At 40.1% G+C, this 27,762-nt stretch overlaps 2 protein-coding genes and 1 pseudogene across 6 annotated transcripts; all 3 read right to left on the minus strand.

The window, feature by feature from the left end:
* Positions 1-13,098: 13,098 nt before the first annotated feature.
* LOC148292879 (uncharacterized) lies at positions 13,099-15,835 on the minus strand. The gene has a single exon (XM_088256100.1). It carries the CDS (start codon positions 15,556-15,558, stop codon positions 13,099-13,101), a length of 2,460 nt encoding a protein of 819 aa, XP_088112226.1. The 5' UTR covers positions 15,559-15,835.
* A 150-nt stretch (positions 15,836-15,985) lies between these two features.
* LOC110773182 (serine/threonine-protein phosphatase 7 long form homolog) lies at positions 15,986-20,259 on the minus strand. 5 transcript variants are annotated; one of them, XR_015837174.1, is made up of 6 exons: positions 20,105-20,259; positions 19,941-20,005; positions 19,647-19,828; positions 19,091-19,414; positions 16,455-18,374; positions 15,986-16,384 (listed from the first exon to the last, which is right to left on the minus strand). XR_015837174.1 is itself a non-coding variant. In XM_021977683.2 (6 exons), the coding sequence occupies exon 5, from the start codon at positions 18,358-18,360 to the stop codon at positions 16,528-16,530; it is 1,833 nt and encodes a 610-aa protein (XP_021833375.1). In that variant the 5' UTR covers positions 18,361-18,374; positions 19,091-19,414; positions 19,647-19,828; positions 19,941-20,005; positions 20,105-20,259; the 3' UTR covers positions 15,986-16,384; positions 16,480-16,527. The 5 variants fall into 5 exon arrangements, 1 of the variants encoding a protein (XP_021833375.1); XR_015837176.1 differs by having other exon boundaries at positions 19,091-19,422; XR_015837175.1 differs by having other exon boundaries at positions 19,513-19,828.
* A 2,793-nt stretch (positions 20,260-23,052) lies between these two features.
* On the minus strand, positions 23,053-23,811 carry LOC148292880 (secreted RxLR effector protein 161 pseudogene; annotated as a pseudogene).
* Positions 23,812-27,762: the final 3,951 nt, after the last annotated feature.

A 27,762-nucleotide genomic window follows, 5' to 3' on the forward strand; every position in this document is an offset into this window, starting at 1 on the left:
GCCATTCCGTATCTATCCCTTTTCGCTTTAGTTTCAAAAAAAAAAAAGAGCTCTTCATGTAACCTCAATTCGCTTTCAAAAGCTTTTGTTGGATGTGCCGTTGTAGTGGCATATGAAGGTGTAAAAGATCCCTGCAATGAAATGAAGGAGTACTTTAAAAAAAAAAAAAAAAATCTCTACAGAATGTTTTGAACGCAGCAAAAAATATACATACCAAGCAAAACCACTTTGATAAGATCCCAAGCAGTTAACAAGCACCTGCATATGAGAAAAAGAAGAAGAAGATGTATATGGCCAACATTCAAGCGTAAGTTGGAATTCACAAAGACGGAAACTACTAAAATTTCGTCAGCATATATCCGTTTTAAGGTTGGCCAACCTACCAAAATCTCAGCTAGTTTATACATTAAGAAGCATATACTTCCAGCCGAACTTAAAAGCAGGAGTCATGCAATAAAATAGCAAATACATCAATACGTTGCAGTAGCCAATACAAAGCAATCCAAAGTTTTCTACAAAAAGGTATCTGAAAGAGTTTTTTTTATTGGCTATTTCCTAGCAAATGTAAAGAGTCTGTAAGTTGGTTATTCCTAGTTTTAGAATTAATTGTAACTTACGACGTTGGAGCTTGCGGCACATGAGGAGCATGATTGACTAGTGTTACACGGCAAAGCTCTTTTCTGGTAAGAATCTTTTGCATTCATATAGGATTTGTATTCCTAATTAAAGATTACTTTGGTATAAAGTCTATACAAATCTGCATAGAGTCTTAAATAAGGAAGAGTTTTAAATAAGGCCAATCTCTTTATTTATTAGGTAAAAGAGTTAACCTAGTATATAAAGGGTTGGACTGGACGTTTTTTTTGGACTCCCCTTCGTTGCACTCAAATAAAAATCGTGAGATTGTTTTATAAGATTAAGGGAGAGAGATAAAAGGCTGTTAGGTTTTTAGATTTATCTAGGTGATAGTCTGAGAGCATAACATATCATTCATTCATCGTGGAACTTTGTGGAAGCTTTGCTTGTGAGGAAGATCAACCTGCGTGAATTGGTGTTCATCCAAGAGAAAGTGAAGTGGACGTGTTCGTACAAGACAAGAGTATTTGATCAATCTTCTTTTGTGGTGTAAGACAGTATCAATTGAGTCTTGTATATGTCCTCAAGTTTTTAGTGAAATTGGCTGTGTGCCTTGAGGTTTTTCTCTCCTGTGTGGAGGGTTTTTTCCTCGTGCGAGATTTCGTACAAATACTTTGTCGTCGTTTATTTTCTCAGTTTGTTGTGTTCTGATTTTTATTTTGCTGTGTAGTACAAGGATTGAATCACATATCAATCTTGCATATTGCATTTTAACATTGATCCATCCAGGTTTACATTTACAATTGGTATCAGAGCAGTCCTCTTAACTTATTTAGAGATATCCTAGGGACTACTGTGATGGATCGAGCAGCTGGATCAATCTCACATCCACCATACTTTGATGGTGAGAACTATGGTGCTTGGAAAGCAAAGATGAAGGCGTTTCTTTGGTCACTAGATGCTTGTGTTTGGAACACGGTAGTTTTTGGTTACTCTCCTCCAACCAAAACTATAATACACAAATCAAAGAAAATGTCTGAAGAAGGTAAGGGAGATGGTGATGTTGTCACTGAGGAAGTTGTTCTCAAATCTAATGAAGAATGGACACTAGCTGATCAAACTCACTCCATGAATAATCAAAAAGGATTGAATGCTCTATTTACTGCCTTATCTCCTGATCAATTCTCTAATATTTCAAATTGTGAGACCTCCAAGGAGGCTTGGGATATCTTGCAGGTCACATATGAAGGAATAAATGCTGTTAAAGAGTCAAAGCTTCAAAGGTATGTCACTCAGTTTGAAATTATTAGAATGGAAGAAGATGAAACCTTTTCCGATTTCTATGCTAAGTTAAATAATATTGTCAATGCTTGTGCTAATCTTGGAGATAAAATTCCTGAATCTAGAGTTGTCAAAAAGGTACTTAGATCACTACCTTCTAGGTTTCAACCTAAGAAAACAGCAATTGAAGAAGTTAGAGACTTAAACACAATGAAAATTGCTGAATTAGTTGGGTCTTTGAAAACCTATGAAATGGAGCTTCCTACTGTGAAAAGGAGTAAAAACATTGCTCTAAAAGCTGTAAAAGAAGAGTGTGAAGAAAGTGAGGAAATTGGTGATGAGGAATTTGCTCTAATCACTAGACAGTTTCAAAAATTTCTCAAGAGTAAAAACTTTAAGGGAAAAGGAACAAGTTCAGGATCGAAACCCTTTAAGTCCAACAATTTTAATTCTGAAAAAGGTTCCAGACTTATTAAACAAACTGAGGGTCGAAAATGTTATGAATGTCAGGGTTTTGGACATGAGGCAAAAGAATGTGCTAATACCTTGAAGAAATTAAAATCTGAAAAAAAACAAAGCCATGAAGAGTACTTGGAGTGATAGTGAATCAGATTCAGATTCTGACAGTGAGATAGTTGCATTTGTGGGATTTGCAAATATTGCTGATACAGAGGAATCTGATAGTCAGGAGCTTGATGCCGAAGAAATACTTCAAAAATATAATGAACTTTATCATGTCTCTGTCAAAATTAGAAAGCATAATTCTGATATGAAAGAAAAATTGAAAAATCTGGAAACTGAGAAAAGTAAGATCGAAACTGTGTTTCAATCTCGATTGTCTGAACTTGAGAAAGAAAACAAGTCACTGACTTCACAACTTGAGGCGTCTAAAGAAAAAATCATAAGATTAACAATTGGCGCAGAAAAGATTGACAAAATGCTCAGTATTGGAAAATCCAGTGAAGATAAAACTGGTTTGGGTTTTGATGGCTCTACCAATAGTTCTTCAGGAACAAAATTTGTGAAAACTTCAGGTACGTGTGCTATGCCTAAGACTTGTGTTCTTACCTGTCATGCTTGCGGTGAGGTAGGTCATATTCGACCTTTTTGTGACAAAAAATATTTGAAACATTCTGATAAGTTTTCTATTGGTGCAGCACGTACACATCTCTCAAATCTCTTGAGAGAAGCGAATAGGCTGTCTAAACTTGTTCATATTCCAAATTCATGGTTACGTAAGATGAAACTTGTGTGGAGAGAAAAGAAAAGGACTAAATCAATGAATGAATCACATTGCTGCTTACTTGCTCATTCTTCAATTAAGTCCAATGATTTCAAATGCTTTGTTGCCTTTACTGCCTTGGATTCTTGCAACCCTAACAAGTGGTATTTTGACAGTGGTTGTTCAAGGCATATGACAGGTGATACACGTTGGTTTCAGACATTCTCAGATAAAAAGGTAAGAGGCACAGTAACCTTTGGTGATGGTAAGAAAACCAAGGTTTCAGGTGAAGGTACGGTTACAGCCCCTGGTTTACCTACTTTGCATAATGTTTTACTTGTTGAAAACCTTACTGCAAACCTTATGAGTATTAGTCAACTATGTGATGATTTTGGTAAGGTTACATTTGACGAAATTGAATGCATCGTAAGTACAAAAACAGGTGAAAATGTCATTCGTGGACCAAGGTCTGATGATAATTGCTATTGTACTATGGCTAATGGTTTGAATGTTTGCTACAGGGTTGAAAACAATATCACTAATCTATGGCATCGAAGATTAGGACACATGAATTTCAGAGATCTATTCAAAATTTCAAAGAAAGAATATGTAAGGGGGCTGCCCACATTAAGTGGAAAACAAGAAGGAGTTTGTGGTGATTGTCAAATAGGAAAGCAGACCAAAAGCTCACACAGTCCCACCAACTTCTCATCCACATCAAAACCGTTGGAACTTATGCATATGGACTTGGTTGGTCCAATGCAAACATTAAGTTTGGGAGGTAAAAAGTATATACTGGTTCTTGTGGATGATTTCACTCGCTTTACATGGGTTGCTTTCTTGCATGATAAATCTGAAGCATTTAAATCTTTCTCTATTTTATGCATGAAAATTCAGAATGAAAAACATGATAACCTCATTAGACTAAGGACAGATCATGGGACAGAATTTGAGAATCATCTATTTTCTGAATTTTGTGATGAACATGGCATTTCACATGAGTTTTCTGCTCCTATTACACCTCAACAAAATGGGGTGGTTGAAAGGAAAAATAGAGTTTTGCTTGACATGAGTAGAGTAATGCTTAATTCTGCAAATTTGGCGAAACATTTTTGGGCTGAGGCAATAAGTTCTGCTTGCTATACTGCTAACAGAGTTTATTTAAGACCAAAGTCAACAGCAACTCCTTATGAACTTTGGAAAGGAAAGAAGCCTAATGTGAGTCATTTGAGAGTTTTTGGGAGTACATGTTATATATATAAAGATAGGGAACATCTCGCAAAATTTGACTCTAGAAGTGACATTGGTATTTTTCTTGGTTATTCTTTAACTAGCAAGGCGTATAGGGTCTACAACACTCGAACTAAGTCTGTAATGGAGTCCATAAATGTTGTGATTAATGATTCTGATTTGAAGCATGTCAAACAGATAAATGATGATGATGATCTCAATGGAATACAAACAGAAAGTAGGTGTGATCAAGTTCAAGCAGCGAATGACGCTTTAAGTATCACAAACTCAGAAGACATTCATGACACATCATCTCAAACACTTAGAATTGGAGCTAAGCAAGTAAAAAGAGATCACAAGCCAGAAAACATCATTGGGAAGCTTAATGATAAAATGAGAACTCGAAGTCAAGATGTTGAAGAAATAAGCTACTTGTGTTATGTCTCTCAGATTGAGCCAAAAAATGTCAAAGAAGCCATAGTTGACAATGATTGGATCTTAGCTATTCAAGAGGAGTTAAACCAGTTCGAAAGGAATGATGTTTGGTACTTAGTTCCACGGCCCAAGGATGCAAATGTTATTGGTACAAAGTGGATTTTTAGAAACAAGACTGATGAGAAAGGGAAGGTAATTCGCAATAAAGCTAGATTGGTTGCTCAAGGTTACACTCAAGTGGAAGGACTTGACTTTGATGAAACTTTTGCTCCTGTAGCAAGATTGGAATCAGTAAGATTATTGCTAGCAATTGCATGCCATCTCAGGATCAAGCTGTACCAGATGGATGTCAAAAGTGCGTTTCTGAATGGGGTCTTGCAGGAAGAAGTTTACGTGGAACAGCCAGCTGGATTCAAAGATCATTCTCATCCTGATCATGTTTACCGACTAAAGAAAGCATTGTATGGTTTAAAACAAGCACCTCGGACTTGGTATGAGAGGCTGTCATCTTATTTGCTTCAAAATGGCTACACCAGAGGAGCAATTGACAAAACTTTGTTTGTCAAACGGGTTAAAAGTGATTTCGTTGTTGCTCAAGTTTATGTGGATGATATTGTGTTTGGTTCCACCTCAAATTTTCTAGTTTCTGAATTTACTAATATTATGAGTAATGAATTTGAGATGAGTATGTGTGGAGAATTGAATTACTTTCTTGGTTTGCAGGTTCAACAATTGAAAGATGGAATGTTTCTGTCCCAAACAAAATATGCAAAGGATCTTGTCGCTAAGTTTGGTTTGGAAAGTGCCAAACCTGTGAGAAATCCCATGAGCTCCACAGCGAAGCTCCACAAAGATCCTACTGGAGAACCAATTGATCAAACGTTGTACAGAAGCATGATAGGGAGTTTACTATATCTTACTGCTAGTCGTCCTGACATTTCCTTTAGTGTTGGTGTTTGTGCAAGATTTCAAGCATGTCCTAAACAATCACATTTGGCTGCTGTTAAAAGAATAATACGATATATAAGTGGGACTTTATATTTTGGAATTCATTATTCCTTTGACTCAAATGTGGAAATTGCAGGATTTTCGGATGCAGATTGGGCTGGTAATATAGATGATAGAAAAAGCACTTCAGGAGGCTGTTTTTATCTAGGAAACAACCTAGTTGCGTGGCATAGTAAGAAACAAAATTGTGTCTCACTCTCCACCGCCGAGGCTGAATATATAGCTGCTGGTAGCTGCTGCACACAATTGTTATGGATGAAGCAGATGTTGTGTGACTATGGTATAGTACAAGGTACGTTGATCATTTTTTGCGATAACCAAAGTGCAATTAATATCTCAAAGAATCCTGTTGAGCACTCTCGCACTAAACACATTGATATAAGGCATCACTTTATACGTGATCTTGTAGAAGATGATCTTCTTGCATTGGAATATATTCCCACAGATAAACAACTTGCTGATATCTTCACAAAACCACTTGATAATAATCGATATGAACATCTCAGACAATCCATTGGTGTGTGCTCCATTGCCTGATTGTGTAGTTCTCAAAATGCCAGTAATGCATGTCTTTCGTCTGCATATGTGTCTTTCTATATATACATATATAAAATTCTTGTTAATCCCTCTGTGCTGCTACGATTCTTTTGATCTCAGATTGGATTACTATTGTGGTTTCACTACTCCATTAGAGATAAGGTGGTATTTTGTCTATCAAGAACCTAATATTGATATTCCCTATTTTGTCTGTTTTGTCATGTCTCAGTTTCTCACTATCTCAAGTGTTTGTGGGGGTATGAATTCATGATCAATCATACCTTGTTGATTAGTGGGGCACTTACGCTAGTTTTTTTTCCTACTCTGGTTGACCATAAGCACTATGCTGAAAAAAAAAAAAAAAAAAACATGTACTGCAATTACAATAATATTTATTTGGTCTCCTGTCTAAGCTTTGCAGTAGAAAGTTCAAGTTGCAAGGCACACAACGAAGATATGTAAACGTCTCACCGTTGTGACAACCGCTAGCAATAATGTGTCTCAAATACATGATGCAAGGCACACAATGAAGATATGTGAACGTCTCACCATTGTGACAACCGCTAGCAATAATGTGTCTCCAATAAATGATGCAAGGCACACAATGAGGATATGCAAACGTCTAAACATTGTGACAACTGATAGCATCTGTGTCAATTAGAATGCCCGATTTTGGACAAAACAACTAGTTTGTATGGGCTCTTTTGGTTCGTAAGGGGTGTTGACTATGGTTCTTTAATCCCACACTCTTGAGACACACTTACACTTCCTCACACAAGCTGTTTAAAATTCCCATACTTTTCCCTTGGTTATCTAGTTTTTAAATTTCCTCTTATCTCTTGTGGTTTTAGTTAAACTAAATGGACTATCCTGTATGCTGTGCCTAAGAGGAACTAGTACTGCACTTTGGGATTGGCATTCTACTTCTTTTTATCTCATGCATATCTATCTCTTTCTCTCTTTACTGGCAATTTGAACTACCATTTACTGGCATGGCATACCTTAGTTTTGTGATCATTGATCCGCTGCCTTTGATCTCTGTTCATTGGTTTCCTTGGCTTTCCCTTGACAAAAAGGGGGAGTAGTAATATGTTTTGTGTGTTAGATTCAGGGGGAGAATATGTTCGGTAGATCTTTTAAACTGTTCTGCAAATATATCTTTTGTGCTTCACCGGTAGTTTGTGTTTGTGCAGATAAATGTAATTCTCTGGAACAACTATTATTTCTTTTTCATTGGGAATTTTGTCTAGGAAATGCCAAAGGGAGAGATTGAAAGAGTTTTTTTTATTGGCTATTTCCTAGCAAATGTAAAGAGTCTGTAAGTTGGTTATTCCTAGTTTTAGAATTAATTGTAACTTACGACGTTGGAGCTTGCGGCACATGAGGAGCATGATTGACTAGTGTTACACGGCAAAGCTCTTTTCTGGTAAGAATCTTTTGCATTCATATAGGATTTGTATTCCTAATTAAAGATTACTTTGGTATAAAGTCTATACAAATCTGCATAGAGTCTTAAATAAGGAAGAGTTTTAAATAAGGCCAATCTCTTTATTTATTAGGTAAAAGAGTTAACCTAGTATATAAAGGGTTGGGCTGGACGTTTTTTTGGACTCCCCTTCGTTGCACTCAAATAAAAATCGTGAGATTGTTTTATAAGATTAAGGGAGAGAGATAAAAGGCTGTTAGGTTTTTAGATTTATCTAGGTGATAGTCTGAGAGCATAACATATCATTCATTCATCGTGGAACTTTGTGGAAGCTTTGCTTGTGAGGAAGATCAACCTGCGTGAATTGGTGTTCATCCAAGAGAAAGTGAAGTGGACGTGTTCGTACAAGACAAGAGTATTTGATCAATCTTCTTTTGTGGTGTAAGACAGTATCAATTGAGTCTTGTATATGTCCTCAAGTTTTTAGTGAAATTGGCTGTGTGCCTTGAGGTTTTTCTCTCCTGTGTGGAGGGTTTTTTCCTCGTGCGAGATTTCGTACAAATACTTTGTCGTCGTTTATTTTCTCAGTTTGTTGTGTTCTGATTTTTATTTTGCTGTGTAGTACAAGGATTGAATCACATATCAATCTTGCATATTGCATTTTAACATTGATCCATCCAGGTTTACATTTACAGTATCACATGCTACAGGACGGATCGCCTTGCTAAAAGCCGGAGCATTAAGAGAGAACTACACTACGCCAAGCCATCATCTGAAATCATGCAGCCTGCAAAAAAAAAAAATTAAGCAAAGAGTGATCAAGAATTAAGCAAAGACCCAAGATGGAAGCCTGCATATATGTGGAAGAAACATAAATAAGGATGCTACAAACCTCAAGTGGACAAATCATACAATACGAAGGAAGCCTTACGAGCTGATCCTGTCGCTTCTGCCAACACACGCTCAGCACCACCCGGAGTAACTCCTTTATTTATCAAGAGCCTACGTAGCTTACAACATTCATTTCTCAACTCATGACTTATTGCTCCTACTTTAGAAAATTGAGCTGATACTTCGGTATTCCGAACAGCCCGCGCCTCAAAAATGGCACGTGCTAATCTCGTCTTCAAAATGTCAAGTAAGAAGTCAATATGAAGCCCCAAGGAGGCGGCATCACGGATCGCATCTCTCCAGCACATAAGCCTATGCTCAGTGACGTCTAAGTATAGTGCGTTATCCATACCATGGAGTACAAGGCCAAGATCTCGAAACACCATATTTTTCAAACGAAAAGGGAGGTTACAGCAGCCCTCCATGCGAGCTCCATAAATATCAAAAAATCTACTCAAAGCCTTCATTGTTTCCGGGAATACTTGTGCGCCCCGAAATGTTTCATAGCCACGAAATACGTAGTGCAATGGAAGAAGCTCATCAGTGGATCTAAGTATTCTCACGTCGCTATCAAAAAAGGCAATGAAGGAATTCAAGTCATGCTCCCATGAAGTATCTACATTCTGGGGGGAAGAAGTTGGTGTTGGCAAGTGAGAAGTTGGTGCTGGCAAGGGGGAAGTTGGTGCTGGCAAGTGAGAAGTTGGTGCTGGCAAGGGGGAAGTTTTTTTTTTGAAAAGAGACAATAGTGTTCATTAGAACGTAAAAGAACGATACAGGAGATGGCCAAGAAGGCCACCAAACCGATACAAAGAAAAGAAAGACCTACACTACATGGCTACCGCTTTCCAGTCTAGATGGATAAGCTGATAGCTAATCTCCCTAAACTCTGCTGTAACAGAAGCCCAAAGTGATGCCCAGACACGGATACGGTCCCATAACTGCTCAATGTCCTCCCCGACCACATTCTCGAAAATTCTCCTGTTCCTTTCCCCCCATATTACCCAGAAAATGGCCATCAAAGCGCAATTTCCCAGCACTGAGCCCTTCCTCCTGCCATCAAAGAATTTCAGCCTAGTTACAAGCAACGCTTTGCAAGTTGCGAAGTTTCCCCACGTTAGGCCTGCCACCTTAAATAACTTAGCCCACAGGGATGAGGCAATCGGGCAAAGTAAGAATAGATGATCCACAGATTCGTTATCTTTTTTGCACATAACACACCAGTTAGGAGAGAAGTACCAGCCGGGTCTTTTCCTTTGGATCAAGTCGCAAGTATTAGTTTTGCCATGAGCAATTAGCCAAACTAATATTCTTACCTTAGGAGGGGCTTTAGCTTCCCAAATTACAGTGGACGGAGAGAAGAGAGATGATTGGTGATTTACCATTAGGTGTCTAGAGAATGATTTACAGGAGAAAGCTCCCGAGGTCTCCAGATTCCATACTCTGGTGTCACTTCTGCTTTGGATCAACACCACGTGTTCCAATCTTGAGAGTAACTCAGACAATTCTTCATTTTCCTCCTCCCTAAGATTCCTGCGAAAGCCAAAATCCCAACTCAGCGGAAGGGAATTCATGTCTATGCACATATCTGCGATCTTGGCATTCCTTTTACAAGAAGTTCGAAGAAGCCGTGGAAAACTCTCGCCCAAAGCTCTAACTCCCAGCCACACGTCTTCCCAGAATCTTATTCTCCCACCGTTGCCCACCTTGAGACGACAGCAAGCCACAAACGAGCCCAAACCTTTAATTATTTCTGTCCAAGGGCAACGGCTAGAACCATTTGACTTCCTTTTAGAATCCCAGCCATTCATCTGCAGCCCATATTTACTCTTTATTACATCATACCAAAGGGTGTTAGTTTCAGTTTGGAATCTCCATAGCCACTTCCCCAGTAGGGCCTCATTACGTTTTCTTAGGTTTCCTATCCCAAGTCCCCCATTTTCCTTTGGTAAAGACACAACCTCCCATTTCACCAAATGATCCTTCTTGCCTTCCTCCATACCCTCCCACAGAAAGTTCCTCAATATCTTCTCCAAGCGCTTTGCCACACTAGCAGGCATTCGGAATAATGATAAGAAGTAAGATGGCAGATTACTCAACACTGCTTGGATTAAGGTCAATCTTCCCCCTCGAGATAGCAAGGCCTTGCACCATCCTTCTACTCTTCGCTCCACTTTCTCGATTACTGGAACCCAAAATGGTAAGGTCTTAGGTTTACCACCGAGCGGCAGACCAAGATAAAGCAGCGGCCAACTTCCCATGCCGCAGCCTATCTCCTCAGACAGTGACTTGACTTCGTTGTCTTCTGCGTTAATTCCAACAATTGAGCATTTACCTCTGTTTATTTTCAATCCAGAGCACAGGTTGAACACCTCCAGAATGTTTAGTAAATTCCTAAAATTTCCTTCCTTGTCAGATAGGAGAAAAATAGTATCGTCTGCAAACTGTAGATGTGATACCATCACCCTATCTCTTCCCACGACCAGCCCCTCAAACAAACCTCTTTCTCTGGCCTTTGAACACAATCTGCTCAGTGTGTCTGCAACCAATGTAAAAAGAAAAGGAGACAGTGGATCTCCTTGTCTTATTCCCCTTGAAGCTCCAAACTTTCCCCTGGGCCTACCATTTATTAGAACTGAGTAGTTTGCTGAACGAAGACACCCTTTTATCCATTTCCTCCATGTCAAACCAAAGCCTTTTTTTTCCAGCACAAAATCTAGAAAACCCCAATCCACATGGTCGTAGGCTTTCTCGAAATCAATCTTGAATATGAATCCTTTTTGGTTTTTCATCCTTGTTTCTTCCACCACCTCGTTTGCTATCAGCACCGCATCCAAGATTTGCCTCTTTTTTATGAACGCCCCTTGCGTTTGAGATATGGTATCGCTCAGCACCTCTCTCAATCGAGCTGCCAAAACCTTTGCAATAATTTTGTACACACTTGTGATCAGACTTATAGGTCTAAAGTCTCCCACCTTGACTGCTTCAGCTTTCTTAGGAATTAGACAGATGTAGGTTTCATTGGTTACCAAGTTCACAATGCCTGACTCATAGAACTCTTCAAACACCCTCATTAAATCACCTTTCAGGATCGACCAACAGTGTTGAAAGCATGCCAATGAGAATCCATCTGGGCTTGGGGACTTTTCCTTTCCGCACTCAAAAATAGCTTTTCTGATTTCCTCCTCTTCGAAAGGTCTTTCCAACCATGAAGCCCTTAATTCCTCCAAAGCACACCAGTCCAAACCTTCTAGTCTAGGCCTCTCCCGACCCTCACTTGAGTATAAGTTTTTGAAGTATGAGATTATTTCTTGTTCAATTCTTCCATCATCTCCCGTAGTGGACCCATCTGCTAATTCTAGTTTTTCAATTGAATTCCGTTTCTTTCTGCAATTAACAATTCTGTGGAAGAACTTTGTGTTTGAGTCCCCTTCTTTTGCCCATGCCACCTTTGCTCTCTGTCTCCAAATGATCTCTTCTTTGAAAGCTATCTCTTCGATTCTTAGTCTCAGCTGCGCTCTCTCCTGTCTTCTGTCTTGGGATAGGCCATCCCTTTCCTCCAATAAATCTAAGTCCTTGATTCGTTCCTTTGCTTCTTTTGATTCGGAGCTATTGTCTCTACTGATTTCTTTACTCCATATCTTCACTTTGTCTTTCACAGCCTTTAGTTTCTTCATAAACTTGAAACCTTCCCACCGATGTTGTAGATCTCCCTCCCACCATTCTTTAAATTTTCCCCTGAAGTCTTGCTGCTTCAACCATGTATTCTCAAATTTAAAGGGCACCGGTCCCCATTTCTTTGCAATCGAGTCCAATAGTATGGGGCAATGGTCAGAGGTTACCCTAGATAGAGCCACTTGCCTAGTGTGAGGAAATAATTCCTCCCAGGCAGGGGTGAACATGAATCTGTCTAACCTTCTTAGGATCGCATTCTCCCTCATATTGGACCAGGTGAAAGCGGCGTTATGAAGATCCGGGTCACATAAATTTGTCTCCCTGATGAAGTCGTTAAACACCCTCATGCTTCTTGTGATTCTTCCCCCATTGGATTTTTCTGATGGAAATCTGGTGATATTAAAATCTCCCCCGATACACCAATTAGAACCACAGATGCCATAAACAGCAGCTAATTCTTCCCAAAACAGCACCCTGTCTCTTGAGCCATTTGGTCCATACACCCCTGTCAGCCACCACTCTTTTCCTTCTGTATCCACACAATTGATGGAAGCCGTATAATTTCCCAAGAGAGACTCTTTCACCTTGATAGCTTTTGTATTCCACATGATTAATATCCCTCCTGACGCTCCACATGAAGGAATACAAACCCACTCCCTAAATCTCGCTCCCCAAATATTTCCTATTAGTCTTTGGTCGACCTTCTCCTTCTTTGTTTCCTGGATCAGCACAACATCTGCATCATACGTCTTTAACATCTTCTTTATTACCACTCTTTTTTTCCTCCCCCCCAGTCCCCTTACATTCCAGCTAACTATCTTCATTGGTCTTTTTCTTTCCCCCATCCTCTTTCGTAGCTCACCCCGAATTTCAGATTTTCCAGTTCTCGTTTCCCTTTTCTCTTGGTATCCCTTTTTCCTGCTTGAATAACCTGTGTACTAATGTCCTCTTCCACCAATCGCAGGCCCATACTATCCAGCATTGTTTCCATGGTTTCTAAGCTCCCTTTGGGGGCATGTTTCTTTGAGCTCTCAGCAAGTGGTGAGACCCTTTCGTTTTCAAAAGTCTTACTGTTATTCCCCAGTCCAAACTCTTCTTCTTTACCTTCCCCTGAGTTTTCAGGAATTGGATCAATAGATTGATCCAATCCGTGGGGGGAACTAACCTGATTTGACTCGCCAGCCTGGTTATCCTTCTCAGAAAACATCTCTTGCAGATATTGTTCCGTTGCTGAATCTCCTCCCGGTTCCTCCGCAGCCACTGTGTCTACATCCTCAGACTCCACATCAGAGCTTGATAGTTCTTCCCAATTATCCGTTCCGGTGTAGTTCCCCATTTCTAGATCAGAATCAATACCCAAATCGACCTCCAGATCCTTGATGTTTGAGTGAACTTCCATATTCTCCAAAAACATCTGTGTCTCTGCGTCATGAATATCACATATTCGTGCCTGTGTTCCATCAGATAAGCCAATTCCCTCTTCATCGGACCCCCCCTCTTGCAAGTACTCATCTGCAGATTCCTTATCATAATGATTTATCACTGTTGTCAACTTTCCTTTTTTTTGTTTTCTTGCCCCCACTACCTTATCCTTCTCACGCTGGTTCCCAAATTTAGAGGGAGAAACCCGTGATAGTCCTTTTCCTTTGTTTTTATTCTGCCCGAATCTTGTAAAGAGATTTGGCATAGAGATAGGAGATTTCGGGTGGACCCACTTATTTCTCAATCCCATTCCAAACTCACTGTGCCGAGTGGGTCTGTTTGTTGGCAGCAGCATGTAATACTTATTACTCCTAGTCTTTTCTAGCTCTTGGTCCTTAATAGATATTGCTCTGGGCCCAACTTCAGAACCACTCAAGCCCCTCTTGGCATCCTTGAACATCCCTTTGTCCTTGAGTTCCACGTACTCTTTTTCTTTTTGTGTTGTGTGCAATTGCTCGACAAGCGTGAGAGCTTCCATGCTTCTGCCAACGACCAGAGGTATTGTTCGCGTGGTCTGGGATTCAGCGATCCCGCATGCCTCATGCGGACTTCCAGCTGGCGAGGTGGCCTCGATCACCGGTCCTCCTTCCTTTGCAATCTGTTTCTCGAGTCGGAATACTCCGCCCCAAGTCGGCGCCGGAGTTAATTCCACTAGTTTGTTACGAACTGACTGGTTTGGCCTTACCGCCGGTGATATTGGTCTGATCTGAACGTAATAGACCTCGTTTCCTTCTGCTAATTTAAGTAGTTCAGGCAAAAATCCAACTGTATTTTTTCGGACTTTCAGTTTGGCATCAATGAGGTATTTAAGCTTCTCAGTCCTCCAACCCACCTCCAGCAGACCTCCGCAAGCATCACCAATTCGTTCAAAGTATTTTTTGGACCACCAGTGTATCGGAAGCCCAGTGACAGCAATCCAACCTCCGTAGCTAACCACTTTTGTTATGTTGTTCTTCAGGCTTTGTTCCCAACACCACAATAACACCTCTGGTTGTCCGTCCATCTTCAGTTTCCTTGCTCCCCCTATCCTCGTTGCCTCCTCTTTACTGTTACAAGCAAAGAATGCTCTGTTATTTTGATATGGAAATAACTCTACTTTGAACTGTAGCCATTTGCCTAGAGCTTCTTCAATATCCTTCCAAGTCTGGTGTACTACTTGTCTCTCACAAGCAACCACCCAACTCCAATTTTCCGTTTGGGTCGAATTGTGTTGTGATGAAAAGTCTGCCTTTTTCTTTTCCACTTTTTGTCCCACTGTTCCTTTGTCTTGTACCGCCTCCTTGTACGATTTTCCTGTTATTCTAGTTCTATCATACGGCAGATTTTGTTCCTCTCCCCTTTGAACAGATCTTTCCTTTGTGAATCTATCACCAACTAGGATTACCTCTAAGCTTTCCTCCAGCTTTCTCCACCCTTGCCCTCCTTGACCTTGTGGTATTACAACCGACGACACAGTTCCATGCAAACATTTGGAGATCCTCAGAAAACGTCCATACTTGTTGCATGATTTCTCCATCCATAGGTGGTAAGAATCTCCTCTGAATTTTCGAAAAAATCTCTGTTCCTTCCTGTCCACAGGCTCTTGTAGTTGTTTTATGATCCATCGAACGCAGCCCAGTTCGACGGATATATGGAACACCTTGTCTTTGAGACTCTCACTGATCAAGATAGAGCCCCCATACGAAAGATCATCAATCTGAATGCAGAAAACTTTAGCTTCGACCCTGAAAAATCTAGGAATGTGTCTCACACTCCTCCCTGCCCGGTTTCTCTCTCTCTCTCTCTCTCTCTCTCTCATCTCACCAATTATATATCAGACGTGGAGCGGTATCTCATTCAACACGACCTACTATTCACTTGCTTTTCTTCAACGTACAGAGCTCTATTAATGGCGTCACTCTCCAATTGAAGCTTCAGGCCAACAATTTTAACCTAAAAACCAAGCCTTTTCCAAGTTCTTTGTCTTCACAAATATATAAAAAAAAATCCACAAATATATATATGAAAGCTCATTTCTGGCAAGGGGGAAGTTGGTGATGGCAAATGAGAAGTTGGTGATGGCAAGTGGGAAGTTGGTGCTGGCAAGTGGGAAGTTGGTGCTGGCAAGGGAGAAGTTGGTGCTGGCAAGTGAGAAGTTGGTGCTGGCAAGGGGGAAGTTGGTGCTGGCAAGTGAGAAGTTGGTGCTGGCAAGTGGGAAGTTGGTGCTGGCAAGTGGGAAGTTGGTGCTGGCAAGGGAGAAGTTGGTGCTGGCAAGTGAGAAGTTGGTGCTGGCAAGGGGGAAGTTGGTGCTGGCAAGGGGGAAGTTGGTGCTGGCAAGCGGGAAGTTGGTGCTGGGAAGAGGAAAGTTGGTGCGGAAAGAAGGATAGTTGGTGTTGGTATCGTATCTTCTACATCAAGATCGGTGAAATCCCCACCACCATCTCCTTCGACTTCCTCGTTAACCCTAGCCTCATCAGCACCATTGTCATTATTTATACAACCAGCTGACCCATTATTGCCACTGTCCCCGTGTCCTTCTGTGCATTCTTCGGCACCATCATCATTTTCAGATATACTTGAGAGTTTGCCTTTCTGGATATTTTGACAACTTGCAAGAACTTCTTCTTGCGGCTGTAAGGCAACTCCTGAAAAAGATACATACATCAGTTAAAGCGGGGAATGATCATGTATCAAAAGTACATTTGCGGCGCTTACTTTGATACTTGGTTGATTTCCTTACTTTGATACTTGGTTGACTTCCTGTTGTGGATGCGAGCATTAGAAGTTGTCACAAAAGATTTCGCATGCTTAAGGATTGGTGCAGCAAGTTCTTTTCTGGCCTTGGGAGGATCAATCGCAACCACTTTGGGCATAAACTTTTTTGGTTTCTTAGAAGCACACCCTCTACGCCGTGATTGGCTTCTTGCTTTCTCTTTTCATGAACACTACTCTTTTCTCCGTCACAAGATGCTTGTCGATATGTTTTTCTATCCGATCTGGAGAACTTCCCAACAATCTTACCACTTTTTGAAGTAAATGTCAAGTTTCGCTTCTCACTTAGGTAAATAGCTCTGTCCTCTGGCACCAGCCTTAGATGGCGATCGATAGAAGGGAGCAGTCCTGCACAACTATTCGTGTGAAATCGGTTGAAAGAGGCAAAACAACGGTTCCAGTAGACCCTGTAACCTTTTGAGAAGCTGCCAGCTCTTCCTTTATCAGCCAATGCAAAAGCAAATTCCCTACTATGGTCTGCAGCACCATTCCAATAAAACTTGTGCATTGAAGACGGTTCGTGGTAACCAGGCCCCAGTGGAACGCCTTGATCAAGCCCATGTTGTAGTTTAACCCGATGTGGTGAATAATAAACAGAAGTTTCACCATGGTTATCTCCGAAAGTAGGTAGTGGAAGACTCGCCACATTCAGGATGGCATTTCTTTTCTGCGGTGCACCGCTCGTCATTACCATGGAAATCTTTGCTACTCCATCCAGATCTCCATAGAGGGACACATGCTCAAACCCTTTCGGCACCATGGTGTAAGGGCGAAAAATGAAGTTCTCAATGTTGTCCAATGACTCAAGAAAATCTTGACCTTTACGTTGTCTCCTTTTGAACCACCGGGAAATTAAGGGGAGCATTTTCGGCGTGTAGGAATCCTCACTGGTTTCGATAAGTGCCTTAGCCTGTGGAAAAGAAAGTGGAGATACGTTCAAACCCTTGATGCGCTCCCAGAGAAATACTTGCAGAAAGCTTGAATTAAGAAGAGTTTCTAATGCCATGCTCCCAGCAACCCCTTTTTCAAGAAAATGTACTTGGTCCAGTAAAAGATACAGGTGTCCCAAGAACATGGGGGCTAAGGGGATTGCATCACCCCTTGCAATTGACAAAGCCATGGGGAATACCCTATCATGAATGAGATCTTGGTGGAAGTCACAAAACACGAACTTTCCCAACCACATAGATAACAGTGCCGACAGTCGGCAAGGATTTTCTTTGTCTTTATTCCCAAAATGTCTCACCCAACTACTAAACCGAAGGGACCGACTACTGGAAATAGGAGCACCCTTCCGAAGAATATGAAGTCTTTTTTTGTCCTCGGCACTCAGCAGAATATTAAATGGATCTTGATTACCGCTAACTGGAAGATGAAGGAGGTTCACCACGTCTTCAAGAGTAGGGGTGAACTCCCCCCATGAACATATAAAAGTATGGGTGTCAGTGCTCCATCTACGAACCACATGGCGAAGTAGCTCCACTTCTAAATGAATCTCATATTTTCTAGATAAGAAGATGGCGTCCAACACTTCGGTCCTCCGCAGGATATCTAGAGAAACCGGGTTTGCCAACTCGGACTCAACCCATTCAGACCAGCCCTTAGTAATGCCACAAGGATACTGAAAAAAAAGAGGAACCGCTGGGAACAAGCCTTTTTCTATACAGCATCTAGAAACGGTTGTGGGATCTATAGTAGGAATTGTCTCTGGTGCTGGTTCTCCCCCCATAAGCGTGCAAATATTCTTGATTGACGGAGGAGGTCGTCCTTTCTTCAAACCATCGTTCAGGGAAAATAAGTGATCCTTCATAGTCGAACCAGGATGAATTGGCAAAGCTTTAGAAGCCATAAAATTCTGAGTTCCTACAAGCAAAAAGAAAAAGAGAGAGAGGAAATGTATAAACAACATGCAAGATAATAGGCAAGCTTATTAATCAAGCATTTGGTCATTTCACATGGTATAATACCAAATCACACAACAATGTTTACATGCCAAGCTCGTAGGAGAATGAATGAGACCGACAGGCTCAATGCTAAAACATGCCAAGCAAAAACTTATAGACAAGCTTTCCAACCATGTCAGCTGGACATCCCATCTTTGGAAAATCGCCAAAATTCAAGTTTGCAGCCAATAAAAGTCAAACTTTCCAGACTTGAATTAGACATGTCAAGCTTTATCCTCCCAAAATTTCGCTGCATTTGGAGCTAGGGAAGTATGTCAAACAGATTCCCAAACACAGCCTGTGAAACAGAAATTACACGGCAGCTTATCCCCTACTTTAAAATCTCAGCAAGTATTTCATTTTTTCAAATGACACAAAACTAGTTCCGTCACGCCCGTTAAGGAGTCTACTTCATTTATCAAAAACTCAAGCTTCAAGCATAGAAAGCAAGCATGCAACAAGGGATGCCAAATCGCGGGGGATCCAAATAAGAAAAGGTTTTGCTTGTTCTCAATGCAGCAACCAATTATTCGTACAATGAAGTCAAGCATAAGCGGAGAAATACGAACAACCAGTTACAATACAAATTCGAAGCTATTTCACGAGGGTTTGAAGAGCAAGTAGGGAATTGTATACCTCCAGCAGAGTTCGTTAATGAACTTCATCAATCGATTGGTGGAGATGGAGGGGGCATCTCTAGTTGAACTTGGTTTCATTATTAAGCAGCGGTTAACTCTTGAAGAAGCAACATAAAAGATAAAGATCATCTTTCATGGGAAAAGGCAGAGGAACTTGCATCTTAAGAAGAAGCTTTTGGAGCACAGCTAAACCAACTCCATCAAGCTTGGAACCAAAGAGATTTGCGCACTCCCTCTCCCACAAAAAGAGAATCGTATATAAGGAATGCCTTGGCTACTCCTGCCCACCATTTTCAGTTTCTAGTTGGCATCAAGGATAGAGCTGCATGTCTCAAAAGGCAAAGTGCTACTGTCAATGCTTAGTGATTCGGAATCAATCGATGAACATATTGTGGAGAAAATGAAACCATAGGACATTACAATGGTCGGATGATTCTGGATTTTGGATATGATTTAGATAACATAATTTCAACCAGCTTTCATGAAGAAATCGAGATCATCCAAGCAGCAAATATCGAAAACAAGTGTGGAAAACCGAACAGGCAGATGCTCACCAGCCGTGAATGAACACAGACATTACGGAGCAGGTTCAGGCATCCAGCAAAATTCGAAAAATTCTGAAATTTTTACAGCATATAGTAACCGAGCAGATGATCAACTTCGATGAAGAAAGTTTTACGATCTGAGTGTCCGAAATATCACTTCCGTGCTGACGAACAGTACCCTGAAGTAGCGGCTTAAAGAAAAAAAAAAAAAAAAAAAAAAAGGGGGATGATGAAAAGAAAGACAAAAATTGGAACATGCGTCTCTTCAAATCGGCGAAAAGAAGAGGGGACAGAAGTTATTACCGCAAGTTATGAGTCTCTCAAGTGACAAGACAATCAAGAAAGGAGGTTCTCCCTGTTAAAGCAAGCTGCAAGCAACAAGCAAAAAAATAAATAAATAATTCATACACAGGGGGAGACTGAAACTTGCGGCTTCTCAATCAAAGAAAAGAAGGAGAATCATTTACCAGGACTGCTGGACTAGCAAGGCATCAAAAGAAGAGGAAAGTGGTTAAAGAAAAGGGGAAGTGTCTGAAGGAGGAAGAGACGAAAAGAGAAAGGAAGAGGAAAGAAGAAAAGAAAAAGAAGGAAAGAAGGGGTGGTCTTATGCGGAAGGTGGCAGGTGAATGTGGTTTTCACAATATAAATAAATAAATAAAGGAAACAAGCCCATTTTCCATGTCTTATTATTCAGCCCAGGAAAGTGTTGCTGGCAGTTCGAGTTTGGGCCAGATTTGATTATTTGGCCTATTTTAGTGACCCTTCGTAGCCCCAATAATCAAGGGGGCTAATGTAGAGGCCCAAAAAATTAAGGGAAGCCCAATCTCATCTCAAGCCCAATGCTTTGACTTACTGTAGAGAAGTCTATCTAAAACAAACATGCCATACTGGAAGATATTACAATTTGGCACGTGAGAGGTCACAGTAGACATATGAAATTCACCATTTTACTCAAGCCCATTTAATTCATTAAGCATTTTAAACAGGCCAAAGCCACATTCGTGCACAAGCATACAACTGACACACAAAAGACAAGCAACTCTCTCTCACTGTCGAATTACCCGACAAAGCTTAAGTGGGCCCAAGCCACATTCGTGCCCGGGGCTTGCTGAGCGGGTTGTGGTGTGGATGGTTACAAGGATCCATGAGGCCCATTAAAGGTTCAAAATTATGCAGATTTTGGGCTGCTTGGGAGCCCAAAATCCAGGCCCATTTTCTTGAACCCACTAATTGGGCAAGCAGAGAGATGAATCTGTCACTTCACCAGCACCCAACACCTACCCATATACACAGCACCTCTCCCATACGACATTAAACCAATCATACCCATGTATACAGCACCTCTCCCATACGACACTAAACCAACCGGCACCAAAACCTTATCTTTTCTCCCAAAAACCAACCACCCGGCATTGCATAGAAGGAAGGAGCCTCGTCATCTCAACTAGGAGACAAGAGTGCATAGCCGAGGAGCATGTGCGACCATCTTGGTACCGGAACAGCATGCGCGCATAGAGAGATGCATTCCAAGGTCTATAAAAGGGAGAACATACCAACCAGTCAGGGCAACAATCTCACTGCTGGAAAGAAGAAAAGTTACAAACAAGCCATAATCTGACTGCCGGAAACACTAGAGCTTATCCCAGAAGCCATCCCCCTCCCTTTTTCAGAAACTTCGTCCTTTTCCCCCCAAAAGCCATTCTCCCATTTCTTCCAGAAACCATCACCTACTTTCTTTGTTTTCCATAAACCAAAAAGCCATTCCAAGCTGTAAGAGAGCCTTAAGCCAAAACCCCATTTCAACCCAGGCAGACTCTCTCGCTAAACTCATAGAGACTTAGCTCCCACGCCACAAGCCACTCAAGCCAAGCCAAAATCTCAATTCACAACGATCATTATCAATTTGGTGAGAAGAAACCAGAGCATACCTTAAGTACTTTCTTTCGGAGTGTTTTGGGGTCTGATTCTTGAACTCAGAAAGGGGGTACTTTCTCTCTGTAGCGGTCCAAGCCCACAAATAACTGCAAGAACAAAATAAGCCCCCACAATACCATAATTCAGAATATCTGGGTTAAGAGATTGGCCGTGGAGAATTTACACAATTGGAGAATATTATTCAAAATATTTATTTATTTGGAGTGGGAGATTTCAGTTTGAAGACCAACAATCAATGATCATGATTTTAATCCAAGAAGGCATAAATTTGAGGACAAATTTTTGTCAACCCAGTGAGAATGATGTAGATAAAGAGCCATTAAAGTTTATGGGGCATTTGAATCAAAGCATTAATAAGTTCAATGCATGAACGTTTTGTTTTGGCTTCTAATAAATTCCATGTATTTGGAATGGAATAGTTAGAGTCGTAATTATTTGGATGGGGCTTAATGTATCTAGATTAACGGGTTTGAGTATTTTATTCTATCTTTTATGCCAAGTTTTGGGTATTCTTACACTAAACGGGGCTTGGTGGTTTGTGGTTCGTGTTTGACAAACATCCTTACTCGAGTGTCGCTGCTTCAGTTAGCTTATATAGGACAACACAAAAGGCAATTTGGTGCGTATTTGGGGCTCCATTTGCTCCATGGGTCATGTCATCTTATGCCACCTATCCCTTGGGCCCAATAGCCTTTTGAGCTATTTTGTCCATTTCCTTTTAAATCATATTTAAAGATCCAATCCAATATTTCTATATGTCAATATTAATTCCATAATTAATCTTTTAATTATAATTTAACTATTAAATTATAATTATAGTCTTACTTAATTGACCCGGTCGAACTATTTAACTTTGGTCAATTGCTCCGGTCAACACGTTGACTTTTGACCGCTAACTTTGACATTTGATTATCAACCATTGACTTGTGTCTCCTCATTTGTACCTCTAATCACATTCTTATGATGCCTCAGGTCTAAGGATTAGTTTGCACCATTGCATTTATGAGTTCCAACTTGACATGTGAGTAAAGACTTCCATGTTGTAACTCATGTGTTGGATAGCATTCAGTGTACTTGTTCTTCTACAAGCACCTACACACATATCAATGTGTCTCCACACTTAATGACTTGAGACTTTGTCATTCCCTACATATAAAGATGATACTGTGTGTACTGGTCTTTGCGGAATATTGACGCCCAATCAATATTCCTACGACCAGGAACATATTCAAGATTTAGGGATGATGAGAAGTCTCAATGTATGCAATCTCATTACATAGCTCTCATATCCACTTGTGTATTCCTTGGATTATAGTTGTTCTAAATATTGAAAGATAATATAGGATGATTTAATGTATAAAACAACCTTTCTTGCCCATTGATAACATAATATGTCTTTTATCAAAGATGTCCTTAACTCTAACTATTACATAATTAGTTGGCTTTAAGGGCATATTTCTAACAATCTCCCACTTGCACTTTAAAGCCAATCTGACATGTATCTAATACCCATCTTCTCCATGTGTCGGTCCAGTTGAAGCTGACTCATAGGATTTGTGAGTGGATCTGCTACATTGTCTACTGAAGCCACTTTGAGCACGATAATATCTCCATCAGCAACATATTCCCTAATTAAGTGATAGTGCCTCTAAATGTGCTTGGATCTTTGATGAGACCTTGGTTCCTTGGCTTGTGCTATAGCCCTGTTGTTGTCACAATATAAAATGACTGGTGACTCAATGCTTGGGACCACTCCAAGTTCAGTAATGAACTTCCTCACCCAAATTGCTTCCTTTACCGCTTCCGAAGTAGCTATGCACTCTACTTCAGTTGTGGAGTCCGCAGTGGTGCTCCGCTTGCAACATCTCCAACTGATTGCCCATCCATTCAATGTGAACACATATCCAAAAGTGGATTTCCGATCATCAACATCAGATTCAAAATTTGAGTCTGTATATCCTTCCACCAGTAATTCTGAGTTTCTTCCATAGACTAGGAACATATCCTTGGTCCTTCTGAGGTACTTTAACACAGTATTTACAGCATTCTAGTGTTTTGATCCTGGGTTTGATTGATATCTGCTTGTGATGCTCACAACATATCTAATATCAGGCCTCATACACAACATGACATACATTAGGCTCCCAATTGTGGAGGCATATGGGATCTTGCTCATCTGTATCACTGCTTCTGGGGTTTTAGGGCTCATACTCTTAGATAGGTGAATGCCATGTCTGATTGGCAAAAAACCCTTCTTGGAATGTTCCATTTGGAATCTTCCGAGCACCTTGTCCACATATAGGGATTGAGATAATCCAATTAGTTTTCTCGATCTATTCCTATAAATCTTGATACCCAGTATGTAAGATGCATTTCCCAGATCCTTCATTGAGAATGTCTTTGATAACCATAGTTTCACAGAGGTCAGCATGCCTATGTCGTTTCCAAACATTAATATGTCATCTACATATAGTATGAGGAATATGACTGCGCTCCCACTGTTTTTCTTGTACACACAAGGTTCATCTTCATTTTGGCTAAAACCATAACCTTTAACAAATTCATCAAAACGAATGTTCCAACTCATTGAAGCCTGCTTTAGTCCATAGATGGACCTTTGAAGTTTGCATACTTTCTTCTCTTCATGTTTAGATATGAATCCTTTAGGTTGATCCATGTAGATTTCTTCTTGAATGTGGCCATTCAGAAAAGCCGTTTTCACATCCATCTACCATATCTCATAGTCATAATATGCTGCTATGGCGAGAAGTATGCGGATGGATTTTATCATTGCTACATTAGAGAAAGTTTCTTCATAGTCAATTCCATTTCTTTGTCTATAGCCTTTAGCTACTAATCTAGCTTTATAGGTCTCCACCTTGCCATTTGAGCCCTTCTTTAACTTGAAGACCCATTTGTTTCTTATTGGTACAATACCTTTGGGAGGGTCAACCAGAGTCCAGACTTGGTTGGCATACATAGAATCCATCTTAGACTTCATGGCTTCCTACTATTTCTTTGAGTCAATGTCCAACATTGCCTTCGTGTAGGTTTCAGGATCTTTCATGTCATATCCCATGAGAATAACATGGTGTAAGCCCAGATATCTATCAGGTGCTTTACTGTTCCTTTCAGACCTACGTAGAGGTTGGGTGAGTGTGGGTAAAGGGACCGGATTGTCAACTAGATCAAACTCTACTTTATGTTCATGAGGCTCTCCAGACTCTTCCTTGAGCTCAACCTTTTGCACACAAATACCATCCAATGAAAAAATCAATCTCAAGAAATCTTGTAGATCTTGCAACAAACACCTTTTGTTCATTTGGAGGGTAGAAGTAGTATCCTAAAGTTTCCTTTGGATATCCAATGAATCTACACATTTCTGATCTAGCATCTAACTTGTCAATATCATACTTTTTGACATAAGCCGAACACCCCATATCTTAAGATGATTAAGACTTGGCTTCCCCCCAAACCACATTTCATATGGTGTTCTGGGCACGGATTTGGAAGGTACTCTATTTAGCAGGTATGCTACAGTTTGAAGTTCATATCCCCAAAACAATACTAGCAAGTCAGTATAACTCATCATTGATCGAACCATGTTCATTAATGTTCGATTTCTCCTTTCGGAGACACCATTAAGTTGTGGAGTTCCAGGTGGAGTCCATTGAGATAGGATGCCGTGTTTCTTGAGATATTCAAGAAACTCAATACTAAAGTATTCTCCTCCTCGATATGATCTTAGAATCTTGATACTCTATCTTATTTGCTTTCCAACTTCATTATTGAATTCTTTGAACTTTTCAAAGGCCTTGGACTTGTACTTTATTAGGTATACATAGCCCAACCGAGAGTAATCATCGGTGAACGTAATGAAGTAAGAAAAGTCACCCCTTGATGTAGTGGACAAAGGGCCCACATACATCAGTGTGGAATAATTCAAGAAGCTCAGGGACTCTTTCCCTTTTTCCTAAAAAAGGAAAGTTTGACATTTTGCCTTGAAGACAGGATTTGCAGGTGGGATAGGGACTGAACCCAAAGATTCAAGGTATCCATGTCTGACCATCCTTTGGATCCTATCTTGGCCAATATGTCCTAACTTTAGTGCCAAACTTGTGTCGGATTGAGTTCTTCTCTTGGCCTCTTAGGTCCTGGCATCTCAATCAAGCAGTTGCTATTTTCCACAATTTGAATTTGGTAGAGACCATCGATCATAGTACATTTACATATGATTTGATTGCCTTGTTGTAAAGAGCATCCCATTCTATTGAATGTGACAGTGTAATCTTCATTCAGCAATGTTGAAACAGATACTAGGTTTTTTACCCAACTTGGAAGATAAAGACATTCTTTAAGTTCAAGTGTCTCCTCATGTGGTAGCTTAAGGTGGAAAGTGCCTACTGCTTTTGCAGATATTTGGGTACCATTACCGACACGTAGCACTATTTCCCCTTTTGACAACTTCCTATGATCTGCTAGACCTTCCAATGTATTGCAAATGTGTCTACTAGCTCTTGAATCCATTATCCAGGTGGAAGTTTCAACTGCCATTATTGACTCAAGGACAAAATTGCTCTCTTCATAAGTTCTGTTCCTTGTGCATGAAAGATGTACATTACATCTCTTCTTCCTTTTAGCATCCTTATGGAAGCTAATCCCTTTTGACATTATATGGTTCATTTGAGGCTTGCTTTGTGTAATGTGTTATGAATGGGGTTCTACAGAAGTATCTAAAACATAACAGAAATAAAATTAGATTGTTTTGGTTAAGGCCATAGAGTTAGGGTCTTTAAATTCTATGGCTCCTCCCACTATTTTAAACGATTTCCATAACCCCTCAAAAATGGAATACAAGAGAGTTCTGTAAGATGTCTCTTAGCGGGATGGGAGGCTCTCTATTATTTGGATCACCGCACCATAATAGGATCTAGGGATACCACAAATAATAAAGAGAGAGTCCTTCTACTCATTCACATCATGATGTGAGTTCCCATATAATTTGGCCTCTAGCAAATGTATACCCCCGAATATTATCGTGAGGCACCATTGTACTAGTTAAGTATTAGCCCACCATTCTTGCAAAGTATAGTGATACAATCATGAACCTCATCATAATAAAATGTTGGTTCATGTTTGAGCCTATCCTTGCAACATCCAATATATAAATGAATTCTTCCTAAGCAAGAACATCTTGCTGTCAGCCCCTCATATCTGAGGCAAAGCCTTCACAAGGGTCAAGCCTATTTGGAATTCGCCATGGTGGAAGGCCACGACTAGGCTTTCAAAAAGTCTATCATTTTTCTACTTAATTTAGTTAATTGAGGGTTTTAAGGTCTCATCATAAACATGCTTAATCCAATTAAACTACTTGGCCTAGTACAACTATTATTCTAAATCATATTAGTAGTTGTACGATACTCCAACTATTTGTTTTGCAAATCAAATCAATTTCATAAAACTCTTTAATTTGAGATTGGGAATATGCACTACTACTAACGGAAAGCCTTTGCATTTCCTTTAGTTTAGAAAAATAGTCATCTATAGGTTTATGGATGATTATGGACTTGATTTCGATCTAACATCTAGCCAAGATGTCGAATCTAAGGCCTTTGGAAGGAGGTCGATTTTATTACGTGTCTTAACTACTTAAAACATTCATGGTTGTTATTGGGCGTTGGACCAATGAATAATACAAGTAAGCTTAACTTGATTATTCCTTCTCTTAATCTTCCTTCTTCCCTATAACTATTTGAGAATAGAGAACTTAAAGCTAGGGGTGGGCACGGTCCGGATTGGATCGGTTTCACCTCAAAATCACGCCCAAACCAATTACAATATGACGGTTTGGTTTGGTTCGGTTTGGATAAAAATTATAAAGGAAATCGAACCAAACCAAACCAAACCAATTTAAGACGGTTTGGTTCGGTTTGGTTTATCCCGGTTTGGGCCTAAGCCCAATTCTCTTTCTTTTTGCATTTTTTCAACATTATTAGCCCAATTTTAACCAACAAATTCACAACTTGCTTCATACATAAATAATTTTTTAGAGTACGAAACCATCCTAGAGCTCAAAATGTCATAAAACTTCATATTTCACTAACTAATATAGCTCAATTCAAATATTCATATATAGTAATTAACTAATTAGAGTATTACACATGTAAAATAAAATATAAATAGATAAATA

Source organism: Prunus avium, chromosome 7 (assembly GCF_965620075.1).
Source record: "Prunus avium chromosome 7, drPruAviu1.hap1.1, whole genome shotgun sequence".
In the NCBI taxonomy this organism is placed as follows: Eukaryota; Viridiplantae; Streptophyta; class Magnoliopsida; order Rosales; family Rosaceae; genus Prunus; species Prunus avium.